A 27,631-nucleotide genomic window follows, 5' to 3' on the forward strand; every position below is an offset into this window, starting at 1 on the left:
ATGCTCAAATTTTTCTTTGGTCAGAACATCCCTGCCTTGTTGGCTTCATCAGAAACTGGAAATAAAAATAAAATTCCTCAAAAGAATGAAAGTAGAGCATTTCTTTACATATCAAACGAAGGCAAATTCTGGCTTTGGAGAGCAGTGGGATTTGTGCCACCAGCCTGTCTGCATGTCAGCCTATAGACACCCACCGCTCATCACGCCGCACTGTGGAGACGTTTTAGTCCACCAGCTTTTATGGGGTGACAATAACACAAACCACTGACAAACTACCAAAGGCCTCTTTTTGCCTGCTCGTGGCTGGGGGAGGGAAGGAGTCGAGGAAACCAAACTCGTTACAGCAAAGCAAAGTAGCTGAGGAGTACAAAATACATATAATTTTGCTCTATAGGCCGCAATGCTTTTCTCCTCCAGCTCTCAGGGCTGCTCAGAGACATGTCAAAGGCAGTTGCCTCCTAGAGAGCAGCTGGGTGGGGAAAAAAAGGGGATTTGGAGGAAGAGTGCAGTGTTACGGACATATTTCCCCCTAGGAAAGTGGCACTGTCCTCCCCCATTTGTGTATGAGTAATTTTTTGGCTGCTTACAGCACTTTGCTTGGGGGATGGCATGGCCAAAAATGACCTGAAGGACCTCACCGGCTCTGCTGCCTTCTGCTCCTGGAGCAGACATCCTTCTCCAACGTCACCTTTCCTGACACTGAGCTAGATACCTATTGCAAAAAAAACCAAAATAGAGCAAGAAAGGGAACCTAACCTCAGCTAAAACTTCCAATGCAACATGCAGGAGCGAGGAGCAAACCACCCATGAGATATATTAATCACATTTGTTATTGCGCTCCTTGGGGGCACTGGGATATTTTACCGATGAGAGTGATCGCTGATATTAAAACCAAAACAAGAACGGTGAGACTCTTCCTTTCTCCAAGTGTTCTGTTTCATGGTCTTGACTGTATCTTGGCTAATTCTGCTCAGAATGAAGAGGCTGGGGAGACAGGGAATAAAGGAACTTATCTATCCCACGCCAGCGAGTGCCTGAGCCATGCTCTTCTCCCGTCCTTGGGAGGGAAAGCAGGGTTGCTTTCCAAGCAGGAAAGTGAAACATAATAATCTAACATTTTGCTGTTGCACCAGTAACTTCAGCATTTATTTCATACTATTGTTAATGCTTGTTTATAATATATAGATATATTTATGTAGGAAGTAGAGTAGACGAAAGCGCGAGATATATCTTATAAATATTTCTGTATGTCCGCATACAAAAGAAAATATGTACAGCCACAGATAGTGGTTCTCTGCTGCGTCAGGGCAGGGCCACGCGAAGGACTGACACGTTCCCACTCCTTCCTGCTGGGAATAGCTGCTGCCCTGCATGGCCGAACTCCCTACAGCCGGCACCGCACCCGCTCCACTCTCTGTAGTTTCTTGGGGCAGGGTCAATAGTTTTGCAAGGGGAAAAGAGGCAGCGGTACATTTCCCTAAGGACTTGATGGCCCAACGGGGCAGAACATCAGTGACTAAGGGCATTGCACCCAAAGGGCAGGAGAGAAAGAGCAGGAGCCGTGTTTTTTTTACTTTTCCCTCTGGATTTTGACTTAACTTTGTTACTTTACCCTAACAGCTCCACTATGATCTCATGGACCCCATAAAGCCCTTCTCTGGGTACACTACTCTCACTGCCTCTGGGATCCGTGGGGGTTCTTGCACAGCTGAATTTGAAGCCCCATCCAGCCTGGAAAAATCATGGACAGCTTTTCCCACAGCAGTTAACTTCAAAGCCGCAAACCTGCGTAAAAGAAATGTTAAAATGAGTTGTTCATTTCAGGGGATTGACCTGAAATCTTTCCACCTTTATCATCTGGAGTGGATGCTTCCATGATAAAAATTAAGTCCTTGGCAGCAAAAGCAGTTATTGCTGAAAAGTGGTGGCGTTTTCCCTTCTGGGATGGTCCTAATGCAGACTCAGTACCTGCGCTAGAAGGCATAGGCAGGCGCGAGCCTTAGGTATTTTGAAACAAGAGTCACTTTTCTTCCCTGGGGAAAGTTTCTACTTTTGTTCCTCAAAATAGTAAGGCACTTGATGGCCGGATGTCATTGGCAACCATAGGAAATATTATGGAAGAAGATACTATCCCAAATGAGTTTTTGTCTTCTCAGAGAGTGTTTTATTGGTGGGGGGAAACATTCGTGGGTTGGTGGTTTGGGGTTTTTTTAAGGGTCTTATTTTTACTGGTGTGACTGTTGTTTTTTTTTTCCCTCCTACCATCTTTCTTCAAGTCTGTGTCTTTACAAGATAAACGATGTCTAGTCGGGGAAATGTTTTCTCTTCTCTGGACAGTGCTGGGGTTGCCGCCGGTGTCTCAGCTCCCGGGCGGAGAGAGGAGGGTTTTCATTTGCACACGTATCTCTCGACAGTCCGCTCGCACTTTTTACAGGTCACGTAGCAGCACCAGTGGTACTTGCAGTGGCATCGCTCCACCACTTTGTCCATGTAGGGGTTGTAGCCTCGGCCGCAGCACATCAAGTCGCAGCTGTCGCTCCCATTGGAGGTCTTGTTGCATTGCCTGGAAGAAAGAAAATGCCGTGAGCAAGCGCAGATCTCTGCAGGGCTTTCCAAACCACTGCCCTGTGGTGGTGGCTGGGGTCTGACAGCTCTGCAGGGCGTTGGGTGAAGCCAGAACGGTTGCATCCCAGCTGCAGAGAGCCCATGGCAGGGAGGAGCACCCAGCCAAGGAGCCCTCAGCACCTGCAAGGGAGGCAGGGAGAATCCCAGGGCTGCACTCACATCACCTGCTCCCATGCCCAGGATTGCAACTGCATCACCCAAAATAACATTAAGCTCCTGTCCTGACTCTCAGTTCGGTCTCAGCGGTGTTCAGGCTGCTATCAGTGAGGGCTGGTAGGGCTCAGCTTGCATACAGGCAGACAAGCAAAGCTATCGTGGTACCTCCACCAAAGCAAAACCTCATAGTCCCTAGCAATCTGTATTCCCGAGCAGGCTCCAAAGCTGTCTGAAAGGAGATGGGAGAAGATGATACCCTAAAGAACAAACACTGGTGTTTGTCCAATGCTACCTACCCTGAAAAGGATGGAGGAGGAACCCTGCAGCCACAAACTATTTGCACAGGCTCCGTGCCAACGATCCTGGGCTGGGAAAGCTCCCAAGCAGCCTGTTACAGCCACAATCGAGCCCTGACCCTATCAGAGAAATCACATCCGATACTCGCAAGGCTGGACTCTGCTCTTTTCCCCCGCCGGCATGTCCCCCAGCATGGCACAAGCAGACGGGGAGCTGGCCCTATACCACCCCACGGCCTGACCCAGGAGCAGGCAGCGCGGCAGGACCCCAGTGTAGGATGACAAGTCGCCAAATATCACACGGACTTCCACTGCTTGTTTTGCTTCTGCTTTTAATTAAAGCCAGACTTTCTGGGATAAGTTGAACATTGTGCGGGGCTCCCTCGCTTTGTCTGCTTGCAAGCAGCTGGTTTGAGGGTTTCAGATGTAACTCATGAATTGGGGACTCTCTTTCGTTGATGCATTGATCAATGCATGAGCCATTCTCATCAGCCATTGCATCATCGATCACAGCCATTCTCAAACACCAGCTATCTCATTCTCCTAAATTATGCCAAGTTGGGTCATTGGACATGACAGCGCAACAGGCATTGACGTTTGGATGAGATGAACCATGTCCTAGAGGTGTCATTTGTCCATGGGCTGTAAAGATAGCCCAGGGTGGAAGTGTTCATGTTTGGTCAGATGCTCAGGTGGACACTAGCGCTCAGATCTCATGATGCACCTAACACCATGGGGCTGTGAACTTGATGGAGTCTTGAAACTACTGTAAGAAAGGCACTTTGGAGAGTGGGGAAATTGCTGACGTCTCTCCTAAATCTTATTCTGTATGGCTATTTTGGACAGAAACACTCTAAGGCTAATTTGGGGCAGAGAAAGGAGAGAGGAGCATGAGTCGGACTCAAGCAGAGCACTCCATTAATAGATGAAAACAAATCCATGAGATTTATAGGAATTCCTCGTGAGGTAATGCTTTAGGAGAAGTTACGGGATTAATGAGGTGTTGAGATTTTGTTCTTGTTCTTCCTTTATTTTTTTCTGACTCAGGCGGGCCCCCTGTTTGTTATTTCTGACTCACATTTCTCCCCAGGTCCAGTGTTTAAAGCTGCCCGCCCTCCTCCCCCTCATTCGGGAGTGTGTGTAAATATTTACAAACCTTTGAAAGCCTCTACCGAAGCTGAAGTCTGCAACCACACTGAGCGTGTTTGCCTAACGCTGAACCAAAGGCGTTGTTATTGCCCCTGCGAGCCGGGGCCCCTCCGCCAGGAAACCTCCGAATGACTCCTCATAAATGTATTAGTAAATGCATTAAATATTAAGAGCAAAGGTTCAAATATAGGCGTGTTGACATTAGAAGAAGGGAGGGTATTTGACAACCTTACTCTGCTTCACCAGTGGATGGAAAGGTTGTTGCCCAGAGGTTCACCTAGGGAGGATGGGGAGTCTGCAGAAACATGGTAATGGATGTGCAGTGCATCCGTGCCACCTCGTGCTGAAAGCTCATTAAAATGGCCAAGAAGAGGAATATGGGTCCATTCTGACTCTAGTTCACCACTGAGGACATTCTTTCCTCAAACGTACAAGGCACCCAACAGTTAAATTTACCCCTTTCCAATAGAGAGCAAAATTCTTCTACCTACTGTATTGAGACCTGGGAATCTCCCTTTCCTTGCACCCACTCCTGTGGTTTGCAACAAAAAAGTGGGTCTACTACGAGATATACCTTTCCATAGCTGTCCCCATCCTACCCAGCCTGAAATAGAGAAAGGAGAAAAACAAAATCTTATATGAAAAATCCCCTAGCTTCCCTCAGTTTTGGATAAAGGAACAGGGACATTCTGAATGAATGGGTAAAATAGCCAAAACAAAGCTTTTGACCCCATCCTGAACCTAAATGGGCTTCTAAAAAACTTTCCTAACAATGCCACTAACCAGACACTTTGTTTTCTGTTTTAAAGCCTGGGCCTGGATGAATTATCTTTCTTTTTCTTTAAACAAGCTGAAACGGAGGTAGCTTCTCAGTTGTATCTATACATACAAAAAGCAAGTGGGGAAAGAAAAAGGAGACCAAAGACCAGAGTTTATCCACAGAAGCTGCCCCCGAGCATCTGCTTTCAGAGCCCACGGCTGCGATCTCACCAGGCTCCCTGCTGATGGGTTAAGTTCAATCTCATTTGCTTTGGGCCTGGTCCAGCACGATTCCAGCAACTCCGAGAAATGCCCTCCTCCCGAGCCTCGGAGAGAAAATACGAAGGCAGGCGATTGCATCTTAACACAACACCGTAACCTCTACAAGCACTTGGAAGACCGGTGAAAAACGATGCTTCGGCCATAATCCCAGCCAAGGTCCTGGCTCAGGAACAGGCTTTCACATTGTCACAGTGCTTTTTCCTTCTTTATTCAAGCAGGGAGGAGGTCAGCCCTGCTGACTGGACAAATCCCACTCAATATGCCTGTCCAAAATCTCCCCTTTCCAGCCCTCGTTTGCAGAAATGTTGCGGTACATCGCTCCCTGAGCCCAAACAGCCTCATCACAGGGGCGGCTCCTCAGCAGAGATGGTGAAGGACATCCCAGCACTTGTGAGAGTCTTTCCCCAGAGGGACAGGCTGAGCCATCTCACAGTTACCCCCCGGGGGATTTTCATTTTAAAAGCTATGGGGAGATGTCACATTTAATTTCTTTGTGGATCGCAGTTCACTTCTGTCCCATTGGCAGATATAAGGATATTTTTTGGTTGCCCAGCTGGCTCCTGAGAGCCAAACTGAGGCCAACTCTGTTCTGTGTCACCCACAATAATGACATATGATGACGGGGATGGGCCAGATGTCCACTGGAACCTCACACCATCAGTCCTATTAATAAGCGGAAGCTGCTTATAAGTAGATTAGAAGTCATTCTGGGTGACAGCAACGGCCTGCTTGGCCTAGTACATCTCCCAGTGGCTGTGGGAGACGCTGTCTAGGGAGGAAAATACAAATCTGGCCACTTTCTGTAGTCCTTTTCCTCATACACAACCAGCACCTGGGCTGTTGTATCAGGGATGATAGAAGGTATGTTCCTACCTAGACATCTCATTATCCCCTTGTGAGCAACTTGGCCATGGATTTGACTCATCCCTTTCCGACCTCAGGGAAACCATCTGTCTCCAAGGACTCCAGCAACCACAAGTACCAGAAGACAGTACTGCTGTGTAAAGAAGTAATTTATTTTATCTCTTTTAAATCAAATTCCTATTCATTTCTTTAGTGCCCCTAGTGCCTCTTGCACCGGTAATGTCAAGTTGTACAGCAGTATATAAAAGAAAGAGGAGAAAAAATAATTCAAATCCCCCAGGAGGTATGGAACACAATGGACATTGGCTAAAAAAAGACATCACAGTGCACAACTTCATATGAGATTTTGAGGGCAGGATCTTAACTACTTTTAAATTGCTTTCTCATCCACAAGGAACGGCTAGAGACTGACACTGAACAACTGTACGAAAGAGAGTTATCAATAGTGTATGTCAGCGAGGAGATGTCAAGGGAGACCCTGGAACCAGCCTGTATTTTCATTAATGAGGAGTAGAGAGTGAACTTTAAAATTTGTGGATAATGCTGGGGTAAAAGGAGCTGAGAGCATTTTGAGAGAGTGAATTAAAATGCAAAGTAAGCAACACACTTAGAGAAAGATGCAGATAAATGTGGGAATGTTCCCAGGAGAGCCAGAGGAGCAGTTCAGAAAGTAGAAAAGGTCGAAGGAACTGATTTAGAGAAGAAGTTTGTAAGGAAAGCTGTCTTCCCATCTATAAAAGATCATTGCAAAAAGGCGTGAGCAGAAATGTTCTTTATATGCAGAGAAAAGAGGACAAGAAATGATCAGTTTGATTTGCAAAAAAAAAAAAAAGGTAAATTCAGATTAAGAAAAACATAACTCTGAGGATAGTAAAGCCCTGGAACAGGTTATTTAGGGAAACTGAAGACCAGAGTAGACAAACATCTTCAGTAGCAGCCCAGGTGGTCTCAGTGCAGTCTCACTCCTAAAAAGAACAGGCTCCATGGTAAATTATTCCCAACACTGATGTTCCCTAACTCCAACCCTGTTTTGATGCAGAGCAACCAAGTACATTTAAGAGAGTTGGCTGACTTTTTTTATCCCCTGAATTCACTACCCTCTTCAATTTTACTGTGTGAAGTTATTCTTTCCACCAACAAATTCATTATTCACAAATCTGTTCAGGAAACTTTACAGTCAAACACAGGTCTCTCAAAGTGGGAAGGATTCAAACTTCCCCAGGGAGGAACCCAGCAAAAGCCCAGGAAAGCAGGGCTGGCCCAACTGCTGAAACGGGCAGCAGCTACAGGCACACTGCCCTAGGAAAGTTCCTTCACTGCAGGTGGGAGGAACAGAAAGCTGCTATTTTCCCGACTTTCCTTCAGTTTAAACTTCTGGGACACTCACAGAAGAATTATTTGCCATTCGTTATTCATCATTAGTTGGATCCCACGAAAAAAGGTTGGCACGTCTGATAACGGTTCCAAAAATTACTGAATCATCATACATATTATAGAATCATAGAATCATAGAACTGTCTAGGTTGGAAGGAACCTTTAATATCATCGAGTCCAATCATCAACCTAACTCTGCCAAAACCACCACTAGCCCATGTCCCTCAGCACCACGTCTACACGTCTTTTAAATACCTCCAGGGATGGTGACTCAACCACTTCCCTGGGCAGCCTGTTCCAATGCTTGACAACCCTTTCAGTGAAGACATTTTTCCTAATATCCAATCTAAACCTCCTCTGGCATAACTGGAGGCCATTTCCTCTTGTCCTAAACCAAGTTATAACCAAGTCAAAGCCAAAGTTCATCACGTTGCTTCCTGTGCCCTCACTGAGTGACAGAAACCAGAAGAGGCTGTAACAAAACCCAAACACCTGATGCCATTGTCTACCCATAACTACCACTCTTCCCCATCTAAATATGAGTGCTTCTGCTAAGAAATCTCATTGCCCGCATAATCACACAAGGCGAAGCATATTTTTGGTGTGGCAGGAAACAAGCGGTTTCAAAGAAAAGGGCTGTAATTGAACACCGAAAACCACTGCATCCTTTCTTTGCAGCATTTGATCTGCCCTTGGGCACCTTTGGGACCACCAAGGTGCCAAAGAGGTAGCCACCAACCACCAAGTCTTTGCAGTCACCACCGAGCAGTAGATGCATGCTTAGCTAACTCCATGCGTGTTCCTAACCAGCCTAAAACACCTTGGGAGACACTTAAGATTAATACTTTATGTTGCAGAAAAGAATGAACATGTGAGCAAGGAGCAACCGCCAAAGAATGGCTAAGGAGTGGCGGCCTGATTTCTGTAGCGTATGAGGGCTCCTTCCCATCTCCAGCAGGGAGGGAGCAGCGTTTGCGTAGCTCCGAGGCTGCTCTGGGAAAGATCAGTAATAAACAGCTCAGTTATCTTTGCAAGGCTTCAAGAGCTGGAGGCTTTTGCATGCATGGCAGAATTTCCCTTTCCTTGGATTCCTTAAGGGACCTTAAACAGGCTTTGAAATACGATACATTGCACCCTACTGATAAAGAAGGTTAATACTTTGGCTTCTTTTCTCACAAAAGGGGTCTCAATTTTATAATCTGCTATTATTTATCATTTACTCCAAGCTGATAATGAATTTTTCAGGCAGGAGAAACTGAACTACCTTTGTAAAAGATGAGTTATAGGGTGCTTCTGTCCAAGAAAGCTCTGAAAAGGGAACACATACATTTTTTCCCAGTGGTTAATTTGTTGTATTTAAAGTTGTACAATCCACTTGCTGCTCCACAGATCAGCTTCTTTAGATTTTTCTCCAGACCATTTTTTTATTGGCCATGAAAAATGGTGGCATATAAGCACATGGAGTTTGGCTGGAGTCGAAGAGGGCTGCGGCGGCAGCAAACCTGTTTGCAGGAGCCCTGGACACCGGTTGCAACACTCAGCTCCTTAATCAGATTTTTGAGCACTTCAAAGAGGCTTCACATCTCAGGTTCGGGTTCAGCTCCCTGGCTTTGAAACCTGGATACACCCCAAGTGCTCGGAGGCATGCAGATTTCCAAACCATTTCTAATTTCAACATGAAGCTAAGAAAGGCCGAGGTGTCTTAGCAAACATTTCAGGCTTGTTCAAAATAAGGCTTTGAAATCCTTTCAGCGAAAAGCTCTGAAAGGCTTCTGAGTAACCGTGTGCGGGTTTTCCGAGTGGATTTTCACGCGGTTGCACTACAAGGTAATTCAATTCCCTCTCCTGCCTGAAAAACACACAATAAGTCTGCATAATGCGAGGGATAATTAGAGAGATGAAAGCGACCGATTAGATTCTCCATCCCACCCACCTGCCGGTGCAGGATTGTTCCCTGCAGTATACCCTGAAACTCAATATGTCCAAGGTGTTGCAACAGAGCCATCATCCTCTGTCCTGTTTCCAGTGTGTTCCGAGCGAGCACCAGACCTATGAGATCGGGAGCGGGGAAAGGATTTTTTCTCCATATGATGCAAAACTACTCATTTTATTGTAATGAAAATGCATCAATCTGAATTTTTTAACCCAACAGCAGGAAAAGGGGTTGTTAATGGGGTCCCCTCCTCTCAGCACCCCTTTGGAGGAAGAAAGTGGGGCTGGGAAGCTGTTGAAGATGCCCAGATGCCTTCTAGAGCATGGTGAGGGAGGTCTGCACTGTAACATCCCACGTGCTGATCCCTGGACCCATATTCATGGCCAGAAAAAGGGCCAAAGAGGGAGTAGGCAGGTGTCAGAAGAAGAGAAGAGAGAAAACGGACTGAGGGACCACCACTAAAAAATTCCTTTTTGATTGCATTTGCCATAAAAGACCTTAAAAATTAACCCAGTAGGAAACAGCAGGATCTCCCCCCAGAGAATTTTGACGTGCACAAGGATAAAATGTTAAGATGCCTCCGGGACTTGACTTATAAAACAAAAACTTCTTTGGGCTATTTCCGTGCGAGCATTTTTACATCTTTTTGGAGTAAGCAGGAGCCACATTTTTCCCTGCCCTCTCTAACAGCATCCCTTTTGTCTTCCTTCTCCCTCATCCCTGTCATTAGGCGCTATCTCTGCAGCCCCAGGGCTGGCTGGAACAGAGCCACTGCGTTTAAAATACATTTAGATGTCCGCTCGGTGAGAGAAAAATTGAGAAGGGAAAAAGGCATCCACGGGAGGAGGAGGTTAGGGCAGCTCCCCTCCTTTTCGCTGCTCCCCCCAGGAAGAACGGACCAATCTGCAAACACATTGTGTGCATTTTTCACTTATTTCCTCTGCTGATTTAATGCAGAAAAGGGGCTGCTAAGGCTTCTGTTACACGTGCCAGTTTTGAGACACCAGGCATCTTCTCAAGAGCTGGCAGATGGATTGCAACGAAAATGAGCGTAACTACGCATGACCTTAAAACTTGGCCTGAGAGACGCCTGCAGCTCAACACGGGACTATCTCTCCCTCCTCCCCTCCCACGGCCATCACCATCTTGCACTTCCGAGAATAAGGAGTATTTCTTGACAGGTTCCTTTTGAAAGTCATCCCCTCCTGCCTTAATATCTCAGTCCTCTAAATCCTCACTCAATCTCACTTCCCATGGACCCTCGCCTGGCAGGCTCACAATCACCGCTGTCACCCAGCTCGGGATAAACGGACGCCTGCAACACACATTTTCCTATCCTCAGAAGGAAAAAAAAAAAAATCATTCAAGACCTTGACATATTTTTCATCCCTAGCTGGGATAAAAAGTCAAAATCTGTTGTAAAATGAAATTAGATGAAGAAGAAGTCACGCCTCCCTCCCCTTTGAAAGGATTTCAGCCCATGGAAAATGTTTTACTTGGCAAATCTGTAACGGATTCAGTTTGGTTTTGACGCAACCTGTTGATTTCATGCAATTCCTATAAAATTAATTTCCAAATAGCCTCCATAATTGTTTTCATTGCAAAACAGAGTAGCACAACAAAGAGGTCTTTTTCAAGACACAAGTTTGTCAAAATCCATACAAATCCACAAAAACATCGGTTCCACTCAAATGACATTTTTCCTCAGAAACCAGTTTCAACACATGCTTTTTCTCTACAGTCCTCAGTGGCCCATAAACTTCTTCACTTGCTAATTACTGCTCCGCCACTGGGCTGGCGATGAACGCCAGCTTGGTGTTCCCACCACAGAGCTGACAGACAAATGCTGTCGTAGAGCAGTTTAAGTTTTGGTCCTAATGGAGGATACTAAACTGAAACTAACTGCCAGAAAACATCAAAGGACAAAAGGGGCATACTTGTCTCACTCAACTGTCATCATCTCCTGATCATCTCCACCAGTTCAATGCTGACATATTGTCTACAGAGTTGTGGTTCCAGTTTAAATGGCTGTTGCTAAAGGATAGCTTCTAAAGTCCCCCCATCAAATAATTTGTATGATTCAAAGGTATCCAAAGAGTATCTTTGCTGCATTTGGGTCATTCAGTTCATTTCCATTACAGCAAAACCTTCTCTCCATTGAACCAAAGTGATCCAAAGACAACTACATCCAACAAGAGTTAAAATGAAGACACCCCACAAAAGGGCAGGCACGTGCTCCTTGCAACTTGACTGTCTGATTCTCCACCACAAAGTAGCACAAAGAGCAAAGAATTATGAGAACAATCTGAAGAAAGCCAAGTCAGCAGGTAGCAACTAATGAGTTAGCTTGAAACCCAGCCGCTGCAGCCACTTAATAAAAATCCCAGAAATTCTGCAAAATTCTGGAAATACACAATTATTTGGCTGTCGAAGGGTCTGCTGCCCACCTAGAGATGCTCAGACTGCTGAAACGTGGAATTGGTTTGTCTTGGAAGGAAGTAAACAGATCCTGGGAAGGGTGTCTGCTGCCTGTGAAAGGGGCAGCACTGTGCCCAGTGGAGGTTTGGGTGTGATGACCTTAAATGACTAATACTAATGGGATGAAGAAATTCCTCTGCAGAGACATGAGCAACACAGGCATACCTGGATTTTTAAAATGCAATGGGAGAAAAATCCTAAAAATTCATCTTTGTATTTTACAGGTCTTTTTTTAAGGCTGCCTAGAAGCACTGGTGCTAATTGGGTTAACGCTTGGCTACTTAGAGGAGCCTTACAGTAGAGTAACAACTCATCACATCAGCAGCAACTCCAAGAAATTACTTAGAGAGACTCAACGCAGTAAAAAGCAGCTGCTTGATCATTGCAAGTTCCTGCAGAGGTGAGCTGTTTAGGGGATTTCAAAATCTTGTGCCTGCTTGTATAACGCAAAAGGTGTCTGCAGTCTTGTCTTGGCCACCAATAATAGGCTTGGACATCTGTAGACCATATCGCATGTTAGAGATGTCCTTTACCTGCATGCATGTGCTACCTCCCCAATTATTTGCCTCTTATTCATACATGTTCCCCTCTTCCCCTTCCCTCTTTGGAGCTCAGAGTGCCATCAGCACCTGCTGCAGAAACCCTCACCTGTCCTGGGTCCCGTGTGACCCCACTTTCTCATTCTTCATGCAGAAATCGGGCGAGCTCTGCAGGTAAATCAGCTCTGTCTCTTTAACCGGCCTGATATCAATATCCTTTGGCACGAGGTATTTGCGTGTGCCCATGGGCCGGTGAACGACCTTGGTGGCTGATAAATACTTGTTTTTGAGGTCCAATGCAATGTCTCGCAGCTCTTGAAGGCCTTTCCAACAGGTCTTGATAGAGCATGACCCAGAAACTCCATGGCACTTACATTTCATTTCAAGAGAGGCTTTCAAGACCTGCAAAAAGGAATGCAGGAGTTAGGAAATGCCCTTATCTTACCTCCAAACATGCCACAAGCTTGCTAAAGAAGGCACTTTATTAGCAGGGACTGTTACGGAAAAGGAATGCTGCTCTGATTTCTGCACAGTCACTCTAGAGTAGCTACTGTGCAAAGGGAACGAGATCCCACGGCTCCTTGGTGATCACTATCAGCCCAGGACTACTTTCACCAAGGCGCCTTTGCAGCCAGCAGACAGAAGAGTATTTTGAATTTTGATCAGATATCTACACAGGGCTGCATTTCCACCCTCTAAATTCCTAAGGAGATGAAAACCAAAGCAATCCATAAATAGATAGTTAACATCCATTTCTGCCTCTGGCAGCTTTGGGCTTTGGGTAGCAGAGATGTCAAGGCTCTGATGAATTCAGGGCACCCTCACCCTGCCTTTCTGCTGGCCGTGGGGCCAAAAGAGCCTTTTACTTTGGTCCTGCACTAGTCTCATTTTTGTGGGACATGGCAGGACGCTGCCAGGAACAGACGAATGTACCAGCCGCGGCTACACTATGTCCCAAACAAAATTTTGCCCATTGCAATTAAAACAAAACGTGAAGACATTACTAAAATAAAAAATAAAAAACCCCAAACAGATAGAGTGGTAATGGTAGAGAAAACCACCCAGGGGAGGCAAGTTTGTCATGGTTGTGCTCTGCAAAGGTGAGTTCAACCCATAGCTACACAGTAAGCTGCCAATGAGCTCAGCACACTCCAAGTTTTATCTGCTCCAGCGCTCAAGCCCTGGAAGGATCAAGGTGTGTGGTAGAACCAGCCCAGAGAGCAAAGGCAGACCCAGAAATGGGTGCAGGGGTCAGCTTTACAGTCTCCCACCCATTTCTCCAGCTGCTTGGAGGGCTGTGATGGGGATTTGCACCTCGGTGCACACCGAGCACTGCGTGTGGTAGGCATTATCCCTCCACGAGATGCAAGCTGTTAAAAGTGGCTTCTGTCAGATATGGGAATAATTACTGACGAAGCGGTTTGAGAAGGAAAAATCAGCCCTGCTGGCTGCGGGGATGGCTGGGAGGCAGCTGCTGCTGGCCGCGTCTGGCAGATGATAATCCTCCATGCTTACACAGCACTTCGCCTGCGCAACGCCCTTGGCAGAGCACGACGGGACCCATCCCCACCACACCTCCTGGGGTAAGCAAGCCATCCTCGGCTGTGGAAAGGGTGGCAATGAGACATCCCACCCGCGGTCATATAGGACTGATAACAGCCTTCAGGACCTCCTGGATCCCGGCGTGAGTTATATAGCCACAGTCTTCAGCAGGCCAAAGGAGTTCAGAGCAATGTGGGAGAAACCTGCTCCTTTCGCTAGCTGATAGAGACACTGAACCTCGCACAGCGACCAACCACTACAGATGATTGTACAATTACAATAACTCTCGTGGATTTGTTACCTGTCTCCCTACTTCACTGTTGTGCAGATGCATCAGTTTATTGGCTTGTGATCCTGATTTTTTCATCTTCATGGGAGCATCTGAAAATTTGGACCCCATGATAAGACCATAGTTGAGGTTGTCTGCACATCCTCCCCATCGATACCCAGGTCCAGGTGTCTCACCTGGGATGGGACCACAGGAACAGCCAGGGAGGTCCCCGGTGGTGCAGGCTCTGGCAATGGTGTGGCTGATGGCAGCAGCAGAAAGGGCATACACAAATGCTGACTCCCTTGTGCCTGGAAGAGACAAGAACTCCAGCTCAGCCTCCTGGGACAGCTAAAGGCTCCCCAAAAAGAGACCCACACAGCCTGTACCCTACAGAACAGCAAACACACCAACTCATTGCAGCTGAGACCTCCCATGGCATCACCAGCTTGGAATACATCTCCTAAGTGAGCTCTTCAACCTAAGGCAACACCCCAGCAGGGCAGAGAGGCACATGGACTTATGCAACTTGTCCATTGTGGTGTGATCTGCTCTTGGAACATGTGAAGAAGCAACACCATGGACTCTCCTGCCCGCTTTTGCCCCTGTGCTGGATACTGCTTGCCAGGAGGTCATGGAACTACCATGCACGGAGCTGAGGGAGGTGGTGGGAGGCCACAGAGGTGCAGCACAAGCGTGCAAGGATGCTTTGACCCATATGAGAGCCGACTGTGCAACCTCAGGCGTAGCGTGTGCTGCTTGACAAGTCTCCATGCCCTGAAGAACAGCTCCATGGCTGTGCACAAGTGCACCATGACTCCTAGTGAGATGAGCAGACCAGATTGGTGGCATGCTTTGTGAGAGCTGTGGGAGGCCAGGTCTTGGACTCAAGAGCTCCTGGGCATGACTGGCACCATAATGAACATGGTCTCAGAGAACAGGACAACTAGGTTATGCAGTCCCTCCATGTTCCCCCTGGTAGCAAGCCCCAGCACGCATACAGACATGCTGGCTGACTCTACTCACTCATGTCCCCGGTTGAGCCAGCAGTGCTGTTTACCTCTCTCTAAGTCCAGCAGGTAGTTAGGAGCCAGCTCAATGGAAGAGCAGTTCCACCGCATGTCTGAGAAAGTTTTACGGCAGGTCTTTATCACTTCCCGTGCTGCCTGGATGATGGTCTGCATTAGCTCCAGGTTGCTGCGGCACAGCTGCACCTGGGAAACCACCAAGCCTTCGAGCTGCTTGCAGTGCTGGGTTTGATTCAGGGCCAAAGCCGAAGGAGTCTTGGACAGAGCTCTGAGGAGACAAGTACATGCAAAAAGGCATTAAAACCTGCAAAAAAGTTAATCTTTAGGTCAATATTAATTTCCCCACTACCTCCAGTTCAGTGAATGCTTTGGCCTCTGTTCATCCAACTAAATTTTAGCTACCTGTAAAAAAGCACTTAGTTAAAGCTGGTGAGAAAGATGGGCAACTTTTAAGAGGGATTTATCTCATCTAAAGTAGGTGTTTAAGGTAGGTGGGAAGAAATACCCTCTAAAAGTGTACATTTCTCTCCATCATCTAGGGGAGCCTGCACAAAGATCCTGGGGCATATGCCAAGTTGACTGAATGTGTAAATCCTTATGGGAAGAATTTTTTGCTGAAGAATGAAGAGGATGGACCTCCCAACACAGTAAAAAATGACCCATCAGGTCCATGATAACACAAAGCTGGGTCTTCCAAGACTGTGGTATTCAGAAAAAAAGAAAAAAATAAAAAGCCAAGTTGGTGTTATCAGTGTTTTGCATTCAGCATCTGTCTCACACACTCTCTAAGGATTACGCTAAATGTCATGTAATCAATTATGGAAAAAATCCCCTGCAAAGCCCAGGGAAAAGCCACCAAGTTTGCAAAACAGATGCTTTTCCTTAGAATTAATGCCAAGGGTCTCCACCAATTCCATCACTGTTGCACATAGATAAGTCTATTTCTCCAGGCTCCAAAAACGTAGTGCAGAAGCACAATGAGAATATGTGCAACGACAGTAGTATGGTCAAAACTGAGAAGGCACCCATTAGCATCAGCACGTGTATTGCCGTGTAAGAAACCAACAACGCCCCAAAGACCCCATTATTTTTATTACTGGGCAATTGCCAACGTTTCCAGGTAAAAAAATCAAAAAGCGAATGGTGCCATGCATCGTACAGGGCTGTGCTCTTCTTCCCCACGCGCCCACAGCGATCAGCAGAAGCCTGGTGTGTAACTCTCTTTGTATCTTTATGACCTGCTTAGGGTAGTCATAAATGTTATTCATTCCCATAAAACAACTTTCTAGCTGGCTGCATCAGTAACTGGCATCTGATCCTGGCAACACAACTGCCTTAACACATATTTCCTTCTCTCCTTGTTAAATGTGTTGCCTTTCAGTTTCATCCTAAGCCATCTTGGTTAGTTTGGCTTATTAGCAGACACATTTCTGGGTGCATTTCACTTTATTGCTGTAACATCCACATCCTTCAGAAGTTAAATGAGATGGAAACGGAGCTAAAATTGAGCCCTAACCAAGATCGAGGGTATTAGCTCTGATCTCCGGTTTTCAGGAAAACACATCTACGTTCCACCAGCTCCCTTAAGGTTGGCTTGAACCAGCTGCTGTGTATGTTGGAGTTCTCCCTGGGCTGCGCATAACTGCTAACCCCAACCCCTCTTCCGGCAGGGAAAATCTGCGATCCTTGCCAGGGCTGAGTAGGTCTACACTGACAAATTCCCAGGCGGCTGGAGTTTGGCATTTCTGGCACTAGATAATCAGTGGCAAACTTGGAAGGGAAACCACCACTCTGCTAGTTATGTAAATATATACATCATACATATATTTAAAGAGGTACATTAAATATACAGCGAACAGAAGTTTTGGCCTGTGAATTTCAAGGGAAAGCAAAAAGTGGAGTATTTAATTGTCAGAAATTCTGCCCTGTAGTTCATCTTGCACACTGCTGCTCATGCAATGCTCCCTGGCTGGAAAGGGGCACCTCCAGAAGGCAACTCATCCTGCCTTGGACATGAACTGGTGGACTGATCCACCAGCTGGACCTGAGCTGGTGGAGACAAAACCTGTTAGTGATATTCTGGATGGTCAGGTATCTCAGATATATCACATCCTTGAAGGCATGAATCTTTGGATAGTATGAATGTCACCTGACTGCAATGTCACCTGTAGGACTACCATGAGGTCCTACACCGTGGACCTCATGGTAGTCATTTAGGTCCTTCTTCAGTCCATGGAAAGAAAAAGCCACATCTAATTACTCCATAGGGAGTAATTAGCCTGATGTAATTTTGAGATCTACAGTAGGATAACATCATGCCCTAGAAGCACTCATTTTCTGCACTGCCTATAGAGGCAACCCAGGCACCGAGCTCAGATGCAGACATCTGGACCATATAAGCACAGAGCTGGGTGATATGTGTCCAACCCCTAGCACTTGGCACCAGAAACCTGTGAAAACTTATCCCAGAAAGCCTATCAGCAACTCTCAGGAAGGGGCTGAAATGCAAATCAGGCAAAAGGCCAGAGCAGCTCGTCACTAATAGAGTAAAGATGATAAATACTCCAGCACAGTATGTCCTAGCAGCAAAATAAGCAAGCAGGGTGAGGCAGACCAAATGAGAGAACTTTACAGCCTGAGCTTCAGGAAAATGAGGAAGGCTTCAGGTCTTTGGGAGATGCTGTCTGATGGGGCACCAACTCAGTTTTCTAATCAGAGGTGCCAAGTGACACTTCAGAGGCCTTGGGATGTTTCACCTGGACCTCTAGAAGGATGTATATATCTCCTAGGTCCTGCACCACGTTTTCTAATCCCCTATAGAGGTCTTCAGCATCTTAAAAGGACCTGGAAGCCTACATTAAGGCGTCTGCGTCTCACCACTACAGACAAGTCAGGAATGGCAGAAATAACCATCTACAAGTTGGGATGAGACCTGAATTCAGACTGAAACTCATCCCCGTTGTGAAAAAAGGGGATTTCACACAACAAGATCATGTTATTACAGATAGCCTGAAATGATTGCCATTAGAGGAGCGGATTTATAATGCATCAAGAAAAAAATTCTCTTCTTGGAACAGGGAAAAATATCTGCCAGACTGTCAAGAGAGGAAGGACCATGGCCCCATTGGGAAGAACTCAGTAAATGGCAGTAATGGCTGTTTCTCGTCGAATGAGCCGAGCTCCAGGGAGCCCGCCAAGAATAAAAATGCAAGACACAGGAAGGTGTTTTCTGAACATCTCCCAGGCCTGAACTTCATGCCTTTGCTTGTAAGAACCTATAATTGGAAACATCTCCAAGTGTCAGGAGGAAAAAGTAAAGGGTAATGGAGATGGAAAAGAAAACTCACAGTTACTGGAGTTGCTTGCCGAGACCGAAAAGTGCATTTATAAATCACAGATCAGGAATGTGAGAGGCCTATTAGGTCATCTAGTCCATGCCCTGACAGCCCAGGTTTGCTCAGTCTCTGTCCTACATTCAGAAATATCTTCTCCACCCCTCGTTGTGTTAAACCCTCCCCGCTCCCCAAATTCTGGCAGCACCAGGGAGGGATGCCCACTGCCTGCAAAGGACGTTGTTGGGGAACAAAGTCCATTCATGGGGCAGTGGAAAGGAAATAACCTTTCCCCAGAAGAGTCTTGTCCCTGGTGGGATTTGGTGGTGGGTCTCTTACCCCATCTCCACCCAGTCTCCATTGACCACCAGCACTGGGAGGGAAACTGGAGCCAATGGGGCACAGCCAGCCTGAATAAAGCAGGCCTCAAGGGTATAGTTAACAGAACAGCCTTTAGTCCTATATCTGGGAAAAATCCTGGATAAACGTCTTTCTTTGGACTCACACCCTTCATCTGAGAAGAAGCACATGGGATTTTACCTGCTGCCACCCTATAAATGCTGCTTTCCACTTTTTCCTCCTGCTAATATCGTGGTCTCCTCCCTTGACTCTCCTGCCCCATCCTTAATTTTCCAGAAAGCTGAGGACAACTGAAGGGTGGTTGTTTGTTTTTTGTTGTATTTTTTTTTTTTTTCAATATACGTATTTGACCCATCCCTTTAAATAAACAGGCCCCAAACCAAACATGCCCTGCTTTATATATAGCATAGCAGGGCTTTCAATTGAAGTTATGGATACTGACAGAAAACCATAAACGTAATTACAGAGGAAATATGATGCATGGATGGATCATGACATTCGTTTACTCTATTAATTATCTCAGGCAGTTAATAAATTTATTTGAAAACATGAATGCTCTACAGTTTTAGGTCCTTTGAGAGGTATGGGCCTGTTCCTGCAGATCTGGGCTCCATGAGAAGACTATTCATAGGAGCAGCAGCTTGGGAGAAGTACCTTCAGATCTGAGCAGATGCCAGTGAAAGCCACAAGTTATTTGGTTTACAAGGACCACCATGAGTAGGACACTGCTCCTGGTCAAGCCAAAGGGAGAAAAAACTCCTTGAATTGAGCAGTGAAGCATTGGTGTCCTTTAAAATCCCTTAAAGGGTGGAAGGATCTTCTCTCTCTCTCTGGGGGGTATCTCCCCATCCTCCCCTGTGTGGTGTGACCCAAGAAGGTCTCAAAAGAAGGACTGTTGGTGAAACCCTTAACTTCTCCAAATGGTCTGCTTTGCTTTCTGCAAAGGCACTCTCTTTTTTATGCCTATTCTTAAACCCCTTAATCTTGCAGGGATTTGGGTGAAAGAAAAAGATTTAGACAAAATGACACTTCTCTGGAGAGTGAAGTGTGCCATAAACTTCAATAAAGAGAGGCAGCAATTGGAGGGGTTTTGCATTCAATCTCATTAAAGGTCTTTAATCTGCAGGAGCCTCATTTTCTCACATTTTCAACTGGAAAAGGCTCACAGGACTGTTACAAGTGCCTCGTCTAAGCTCTCGGTAGAGGCAGCCCATGCCCGTGCCCTGCATCAGCCCTGGTCTGGGGACCACAAGCACTAGGAAAGCAACCATGTCCCCTGGTAAATGCTTCCAGTGGTTCTGCAATGCCTTTTCAAACAGAGAAGTGGGATTTATATAGTAAAAAAAAAAAAAAAAAAAAAAAAAAAAAAAAAAAAAAGAAAAGAAAGAGGAGGAAGAGGGAGAGGAGTGGGGGAAAAAACCCAACCCTGAAGTAAAAGCTTAAAATAAGAGCTGCTTTCAGATACAGTGCCAAATCCAGCACTGGCAGTAGTGGGCACAAGGCCATTGACTTCCAGCCCAAGCTTGACTGAAGTTGATGCCAGCGGCGAGTTGGCTCACCGCGCGCCGAGGAAGGCCGTGGAGCTTTGTCAAGTTTTCCCGAGCTGCCTACGGAGCGAAGAGCAAACTTCAAAGCCGTTGTCCCCCCCTTTCTTCGCCCCCAGCCCGCTCCCCTCCCGACGTCTCCATCCTGCAGTCCTTTCACGGCAGCTCATCTAGCAGCCCCCTTGCCAGGCAGACGGTCTCCTCGCAGGCGCCCGTGCCCCAATGTCCCAGCTCTCCCCCCTGGTTGAAGGAGAAAAGCAGGAGCTGCCGGGAAGCACAAAATCTTTCCATTTTCTCCCCTGCTTTCTGCTGGCTGCTCAAGGTCGGTGAGCTGGGGTACATCCCAGGTTCACCGAGATGCACGGCTGAGCTACCTTTTGCTCCTGAAGGGCTGTGATTTAACCATGGGAATTGTGTGGCAAAGCTGATCTCATAGATGTGGACGGTGGTCAACTAGGGATGGCTCCAGAGAGCACGGGATGTGTCCAGACCACCACAACAGGGACAGGCAGGGATTTCCCAAAGTAACCAAGCTTGACCTAAAAATTATGCGACTTCTAATGCCACCACTTGCTGTCATGGGCTGACCCTGCAAGCCACGCAAAAAAACCTCACTTGCTGCATTCGGCCTCTTTGCCACTACTCTTGTGCTGAGGGTGACTCTTGACCCAGAGGGACAGTCCAACCTGTGTCCTGGTGCCTGGGCAGAGGAGATGCCAACCCCCAGGAAGGCAGAAGTGCCTCAAAAGACGCCCTGTTCCCAGACACCCCAACATCTGCAGACCTCTGCGGCACGCACATCTGGCCGCAGCTCCCTCTAGTGCTCATCTATTTTTCAGCTCTACTCAAACAAGTTGCTTCAGCAACATGCTTGGCCAAACCCAAGCCCCCCCTAGAAAAGCTAAAGGGGTGCAAAAGGAGACAGGTAAAGTGATAGTCCTACATGAGTTGACCTTGAGACATGTCCCATTGAAACCGATGGCTGCCTCACCTCCCCAGCTGCTGTGATGCAAAACAAGCACTGAGGACCACAAAGGCATGCGAAAAAAACCAACCCTGCTCTAAGGATGGGAAAGTGACTACAAAAAGCAGCGTGCAAAAATGAGACTCGGGAGATTGTATGCATTGAATGGAAAGGCTGCCTCTGCATGGCAGCCCTGATCCTGCAAAGATCTGTCCGTACCCTGACTTTACACACAAGTAAGTCCCTGGAGGTTGGATGGAAAAGGCCAAAATAAGACATTTCTCCAACAGCAAGAGCGGGTTTACAAGATGCTGACCATCCACGCACTGTGCTGGGTGCTCGGTGGTGCATGCCTCCACGGCAGGGAAGGGCATGATGCCGATTTACAACAGCTGGGGATCTGCACGACAAAACTCGTAAAAATAAGCCAAATAAAATAAAACAAATAGCTCCCTTTTACCTTCTCCCTGCTTTTACTAATTTACAGGGGATATTCGTGTTACAGAGAAGTCCTAAACGGCTGAAAAGTGTGTTTTTCTTCTCCCCCTCCCCTTGCAATTACATCACACGCTGCATCAAAATTGAATTTCCTATCGCCTTTTGTATCAGTCGCTCCCTCTTCCTCCGCCTTGCAAACCCAGCCTGCCAGGCTGGCAAAACCCACCTCCTTATCTTCCTCCCCACCACCACCTCCTCCCCTCTCAAATCCCCTTTGAAGCTTGCCTCTGGCACCATGCCTACAACAACGGCACAGCGAGCAAACCTCTGAGACGAGCCCGCAACCAAAAACATCTCGTAGCACTTTTCCTTCCTCTTCATCCCATTCTTTTTTTCCTCCCCCCATCTCCATCCACGAGTATGAGGGACTGGTTGTACAGCACCCGGCGCGTGAGTTTAGGGCTGGGATTGCAGCTCCGAGAAATTACTTGGTATTCAGTAGCATCGATCTCCCTTCGCCAAGAGTTTACCCACGCGATTTCCAGGGATGGTCCCCTAGCCCCCAGGACGGCAGCATTGCTGCAGTGGGGAAAAGAGAGCGATGGGGAAGTGGGGAGGTGGAAATTGGCCTGTGTTTCCGTAAAAAAACAAGGGTGGGGAAGGGAGGAGAAGCTGCAAATTAAAAACAAAAAAAAAAAGAAAAAACAAAAAAAAAAGAAAAACCCAACCAAACATAATTTTGTGAAATCTCAGCTGGCAGCATCCCAGTTGAGAAGCGCCCTGGGACAGGGAGGGCAGGTCTCCACCAGGTTTTAAACAGGTGTGAGGGGAGCCCCGGCGGCGCATCTGGATGCAGCTCATGCTTCAAATGCCACTTTAATCCCAGCTTTCATCTTCCCCACTCGCTTTTCGATAGGGGGGGGGGATGTGTCTGCTGGGAAGGGGAGGAGCGGCAACCACAGAGTCTTTCCTCCAACTGCCTCCCCTCCACCCCAGCCCCAAAAGACACCTTTGCAGCTTAACCACTTGCTGGCCAAAAGGCTGCTTTTGCCAGCGAAGTTATTAGGACCTCGCCCTGCCCGCTAGCCTTTTTCTCACGTCTGTGTCTTATCAACATGCTATCAGATTCCCTATGAAGATCATCTTGCCCCTGCCCTTTGGAGGAACCCAGGTCCTTCACTGGGGATTTAGCACCTTGCTTAAGCAGGACCCTAATGCCAAGCGTGTTAGGGAGACCCTCCACCCAGTTAGGGGTCTGTACGGAAGTGCCCCACTGAATCAGGGTGCCACAAACCAGCTTTATTTCTGTCCTGTATAGAAATAAAAGTTGCAAGCAAGTCAAGCTCTGCCAGCCCATGGGCACGTCGCATCTCCTCCTGCAGAGAGGAGGTGCCCACTCTGCACAAGGTGCTGGCTATAGGCAGAGCTGGGAGCCTAAATACTCGAGGAATCTGGCAGAAAGAAATAGCCAGGCTATGTAATTTAGCTGTCGTGGCTGCTACAAGGTGTAAAGCCAAGACGGTGAAGAGCAGATCAGATCCTGACTCTCTACTTCCAAGGTGGTCCTCAGAGTATGGGGACAGCAAACGAAAGATGCCCTAAAGTAGGTGACTATTCCTCCCGCCCGACCACATGCATTTAAGCACCCTATGGGGGGATTCATCCTGCTTCTCTTTATGCATACAAAAGGGGGATACATGGTCTCAACCAGCTCCCCGCAGCCCAGGGCATCTCCAAAGGGTATCTCTTGACATTTGTGTTGGATGTTTCTCTTTGGAGAGGGTGAATCCCCATCTGGAACATCCACTTGGCCATGACTGCACGCAGGGCAGCGAAAACACTGGCTCCAACAAGACACCTAAATTGAAGATGTCCGAATTTAAGAGTGCCTTTATAAAAGGTGGCATGGGGAGAGCCTGAAATGACAGTGATTGGCACAGTGGAATGGGAATTAGACATAGCACAGAAGAAGGAACAAAAGAGGAACCGCTTATCTCTGTTTCCCCACCTAACCCCAGCTTCTCCACCTCGACACTCTACACCCTACACAACAGGCTCTTCCTGGCATCGCCTTTCATTGTGCCTTTTCTTTGACAGAAGATGCTTGTTGGAGACTCACTCACATCCTCTTATTTATTTTGTGCACAGCTTCAAACCCGAGGAGAAAAGACAGATCACTCATCGCGGACGTCAAACCAGATGGGTGTTTGGAGGGGCTTGTTTGTTTATTTTGCAGTAAGCAACTAATTGATTGCTTGCTTAAGCAAAGAAATGAGATAGCGATGTTTTCACTTTGTTTGCAGTGACATTACCCCCGAGGAAACTCGATCCGGAGTTGACCACACTCCCTGGTATTTCTTCACCCGCCCACCCCCTGCCTCGTTTTTTAACACCCTTCACGAAATCCAAAGGTTAAAAGGTCCACAAAAAAACCCCATGTTATCTGTCAAGCATCCCCTGTGGTTGGAGATTGGCGACATTATCTCAGCGGCCGTCCCTGCTGCTCTCAGCTCCTACTCAGCACGACCAGCGGTCCCACTGGGAGAGTTTCCCAGCGTGGCAGGAGCTAATGCTAGAAACTTCATTAAGTGGCTCATGTGAGTGTTCAAGTGTGTGCCTTTCCTTTGGTATCAATGAGGAGAAAAAAAAAAAAAAAAACCACGAGCCTAAATCATGCATATTTTGGAAAGAAGATGGAGACATATTGTTAGCACAAGCCCCTAGTACACACACTTGAAATCAATGAATGCCCGGAGAAATGCAGCGCTTGCTGCTCTTTAAATGGCTTTACAGTGTGCTTCAAATAGCAGTTGCAAAAAAAGGGTACGAGACCAGCAATGCCTACAAAGACTTTAAAAAAAATGCAGAGAGATAGCCAGGTACTTACATCCATTTTATCCCATAGCAAAGCCCCGTCTGCAGAATGAAAGACAGAAAACCAGCTAAGAAAAATCGCGGACTCGGCTTCATTTTCTCCACCGTCCCCCACTTGCCGAAGGAAATCAGCTTCTCCAAAGAAGGGAAAAAAAAAAATAAAAGAAGAAAAAAAAAAAAAAGAGTTTTCCTAATTTTCTGCACAACGTATTTCCCTGCAGTTTGGGTGTTGCTCCTCCTCAGAGATGAACAACCTGAAAGGAGAGAAAGAAAGAGCAGGAGCTACAGTTAACTCTGAAGTTTAGTGAGTCGTTGCGAGAGAGAGAGAGATCTATTATCCAAATTGCAAAGGAGTGGTTTATGAATCACGAAAAAGTTTGGATTATCCCCTCTCAGTCCCCTCCCTCGCCAAGCCTTGATACAACCTTTCGAGTCAACAGACAGACAAACCGTATGGCTTGAATTACACCCTGAGTTATGGTCTGATTGTGTGTTTCCATTTAACCCCGCGCATGGCAGGACTTCATTTGCTGCTACAATTCCCGCCCCCCCCCCGGCCACCTTCCTCCTCTCCAAAAAGTTTGTTTAACTGCTCGGGAAGAAGGGGAATTAAAAAAAAAAAAGATAAATCTTTAAACAAGCCCAAATCTTCAGTTATTCATCTCTCCCTTCCTTCTCTCTGGATTTCTTTTATTTTTTTCCACCCCTCTCTTTTTCTACAGAAAAGACAAATTGTAAAAACTGCGTTTCCCCGACTCCATGCAGGTGCCTGTGCCCTGCAGATGTTTCGGTCTGATCTGTTACAACAAATGCGGGGTAGTTTTTTTTTTTTTTTTTTTTTTTTTTTTTTTTTTGCTCTTTCCCTTCTGCTTTCCTTCTCACCTCATTAACTCTGCCTCTCACTTCTTCCAAGTCCTTGGGCACCTGGAGCTCACAGAATGGGCTGCAACTTCGTAAACAGAAAAAAAAAAAAAAAAAATCACATTTCTGTCTCCGGAGAGCAGCCAGAAGGGGACAAAAGCTCTCAAGGATTCCCCCTTCCCTCTTTTTTTAGGTTTTTCCCTTCTTCAGCCCCAAAAAATAAACAAACCAGGTGCAGGACTTAAATTCTTAGAGGGGTCCTCTCTGTCTCCAGGGCACGGCTTGCTTATTTTAGCAGCGGTATTAATAGCAGTAAATGGGGTTTCCCTTCGGTTCTTCACTTCAGACACCACTTGGGGCTGCTCTTTGTGGTCTTTGCGGTGGTTTCCCACCAGAAAGCCAATAATAAAATAAACAGGGAACAAAAAAAAAAAAAAACAAGAAAAAAAAAAAGCCCTGCCCGCCACATTGCACCTCTGAAGTCTCACAGCCCATCGCAAGGCACGGTGGCATCCCTAAGCCGTGATCGTGCACCCATCCTGCCCCCCGACCCCAAAACGCCACCCCCTTGAAGGGGCTTGGGATGGGACCGGGAATGGCTGGAGCAGTCGGCATCGCTTCAGGGAACCCCTTACCCTGGTAAAAGCACATCCCACCTGGCCCCCAGCTCTGGATTTGTCCCAGCTGCATCTTTCTACCTCCATACCCCCATCTGGGGAGCAATTGGGTCCAGGGTTGGGGTGGGGGTGTGTGTGAAGGAATATATCTGGGTGGTTTTTTCTACCATCTCCAGTGTATTTTTCCATTCAGGCTGCTTTTTGGCTATCCCAGCCTGGTGTAAAGGGTTACTAGAGAAGTGCTGTTATTACAAAGGATTTTAATAACCTCTAGGGGCGAGTTCCCGGCTCCCTTGAAGTCCGAGACAAAACTCCGACTGACTACAAGGGAGGCAGGATTTCATCGCCACGGGTTGTTTTTCTTTAATGCCCGCTCCGATTTTGGGTTTGATGTGTCCCTTGATGGCAGCGCTCCCATGAGCATCCAGGCATACTCCTTCTTTCAGGGTCTTTCTGTATCTTTTCATCTTTGGAAGCTCTTTGCTTTCCCTCCCTCTCCGCTGGAAACCTTCAACCCTTAATCCTGCCTTCTGCCTTTTAGTGTCCATTTAGATATTTCAGACCCCTTATCTCCCTCCCGTGAATTGCTGAACAGCACAAGAGTTGGGTGTAAAATGTCTCAGATGGTCTAAAACCCTCTCGCTAACCCTGACCAGCCAACACCATCCTCTGCTTCGCCCCCTGCCTTGAAAAAGTCATGATTTGGGGTTTTTTCCACCCTCCCTGCAGGGAGGAATAGAAGTGATCTAAACCCCCCCCATCCCCACCCCAAGAGCTACAAACTTGACCTGCAATCACCCCCCTGTTATTTGGGGAGGTAATAACACCTTTTTCCACACAGTCCTGCACAGGTTACGTTTGCAAGAGGAATTTGCAAGGGGAGGGGAGGCTCTTTGGGGCAGCCGTGATGTTTACAGCTCTGGAGCGCTCTGGGTCACTGATCAAACCAGCAACAAGTGGCCTGCGGACTCCTAGAAAACGGAGCTGTTTTTAACTCAAAGCTCCCCTTTCTCTTCACCCCAAGGCTGTTTGCAGCCAGCTCCGCTCTTGCACGCAGAAAATGCTCCCATTCGACATCTCCGAGAGTCCGGTCCCGGGGGTTGGGAATAGGCAATAGGAACTATATATAAACAGCTGAGTATCCATCTCACATTTTTCCAGCTTTCCCACCCAAGAAGGAGAGACATCCACTTGACCCCGCTGCCAGCCTGCAGCTCTCCCCGGGAGAACAGTTTCCTGTTTTAGGGGTGGCGCATCCCTATGACCCGCAGTGAGGATGAGGAGAAAACACAGGGAATGAGGGGTGGTGGGGCTGCTGGCAGCCCCCCGGTCTCCCCTCCCCATGCAA

General features: G+C 47.1%; 1 protein-coding gene across 1 annotated transcript; it reads right to left on the bottom strand.

Moving 5' to 3' along the window:
• WNT11 (Wnt family member 11) lies at window positions 1-25,664 on the bottom strand. Its single transcript, XM_074572304.1, has 5 exons — window positions 24,819-25,664; window positions 15,326-15,561; window positions 14,299-14,576; window positions 12,565-12,857; window positions 1-2,563 (listed from the first exon to the last, which is right to left on the bottom strand). The coding sequence occupies exons 1-5, from the start codon at window positions 24,899-24,901 to the stop codon at window positions 2,389-2,391; spliced, it is 1,065 nt and encodes a 354-aa protein (XP_074428405.1). The 5' UTR covers window positions 24,902-25,664; the 3' UTR covers window positions 1-2,388.
• Between the last annotated feature and the right edge of the window lie 1,967 nt (window positions 25,665-27,631).

Source organism: Larus michahellis, chromosome 1 (assembly GCF_964199755.1).
Source record: "Larus michahellis chromosome 1, bLarMic1.1, whole genome shotgun sequence".
In the NCBI taxonomy this organism is placed as follows: Eukaryota; Metazoa; Chordata; class Aves; order Charadriiformes; family Laridae; genus Larus; species Larus michahellis.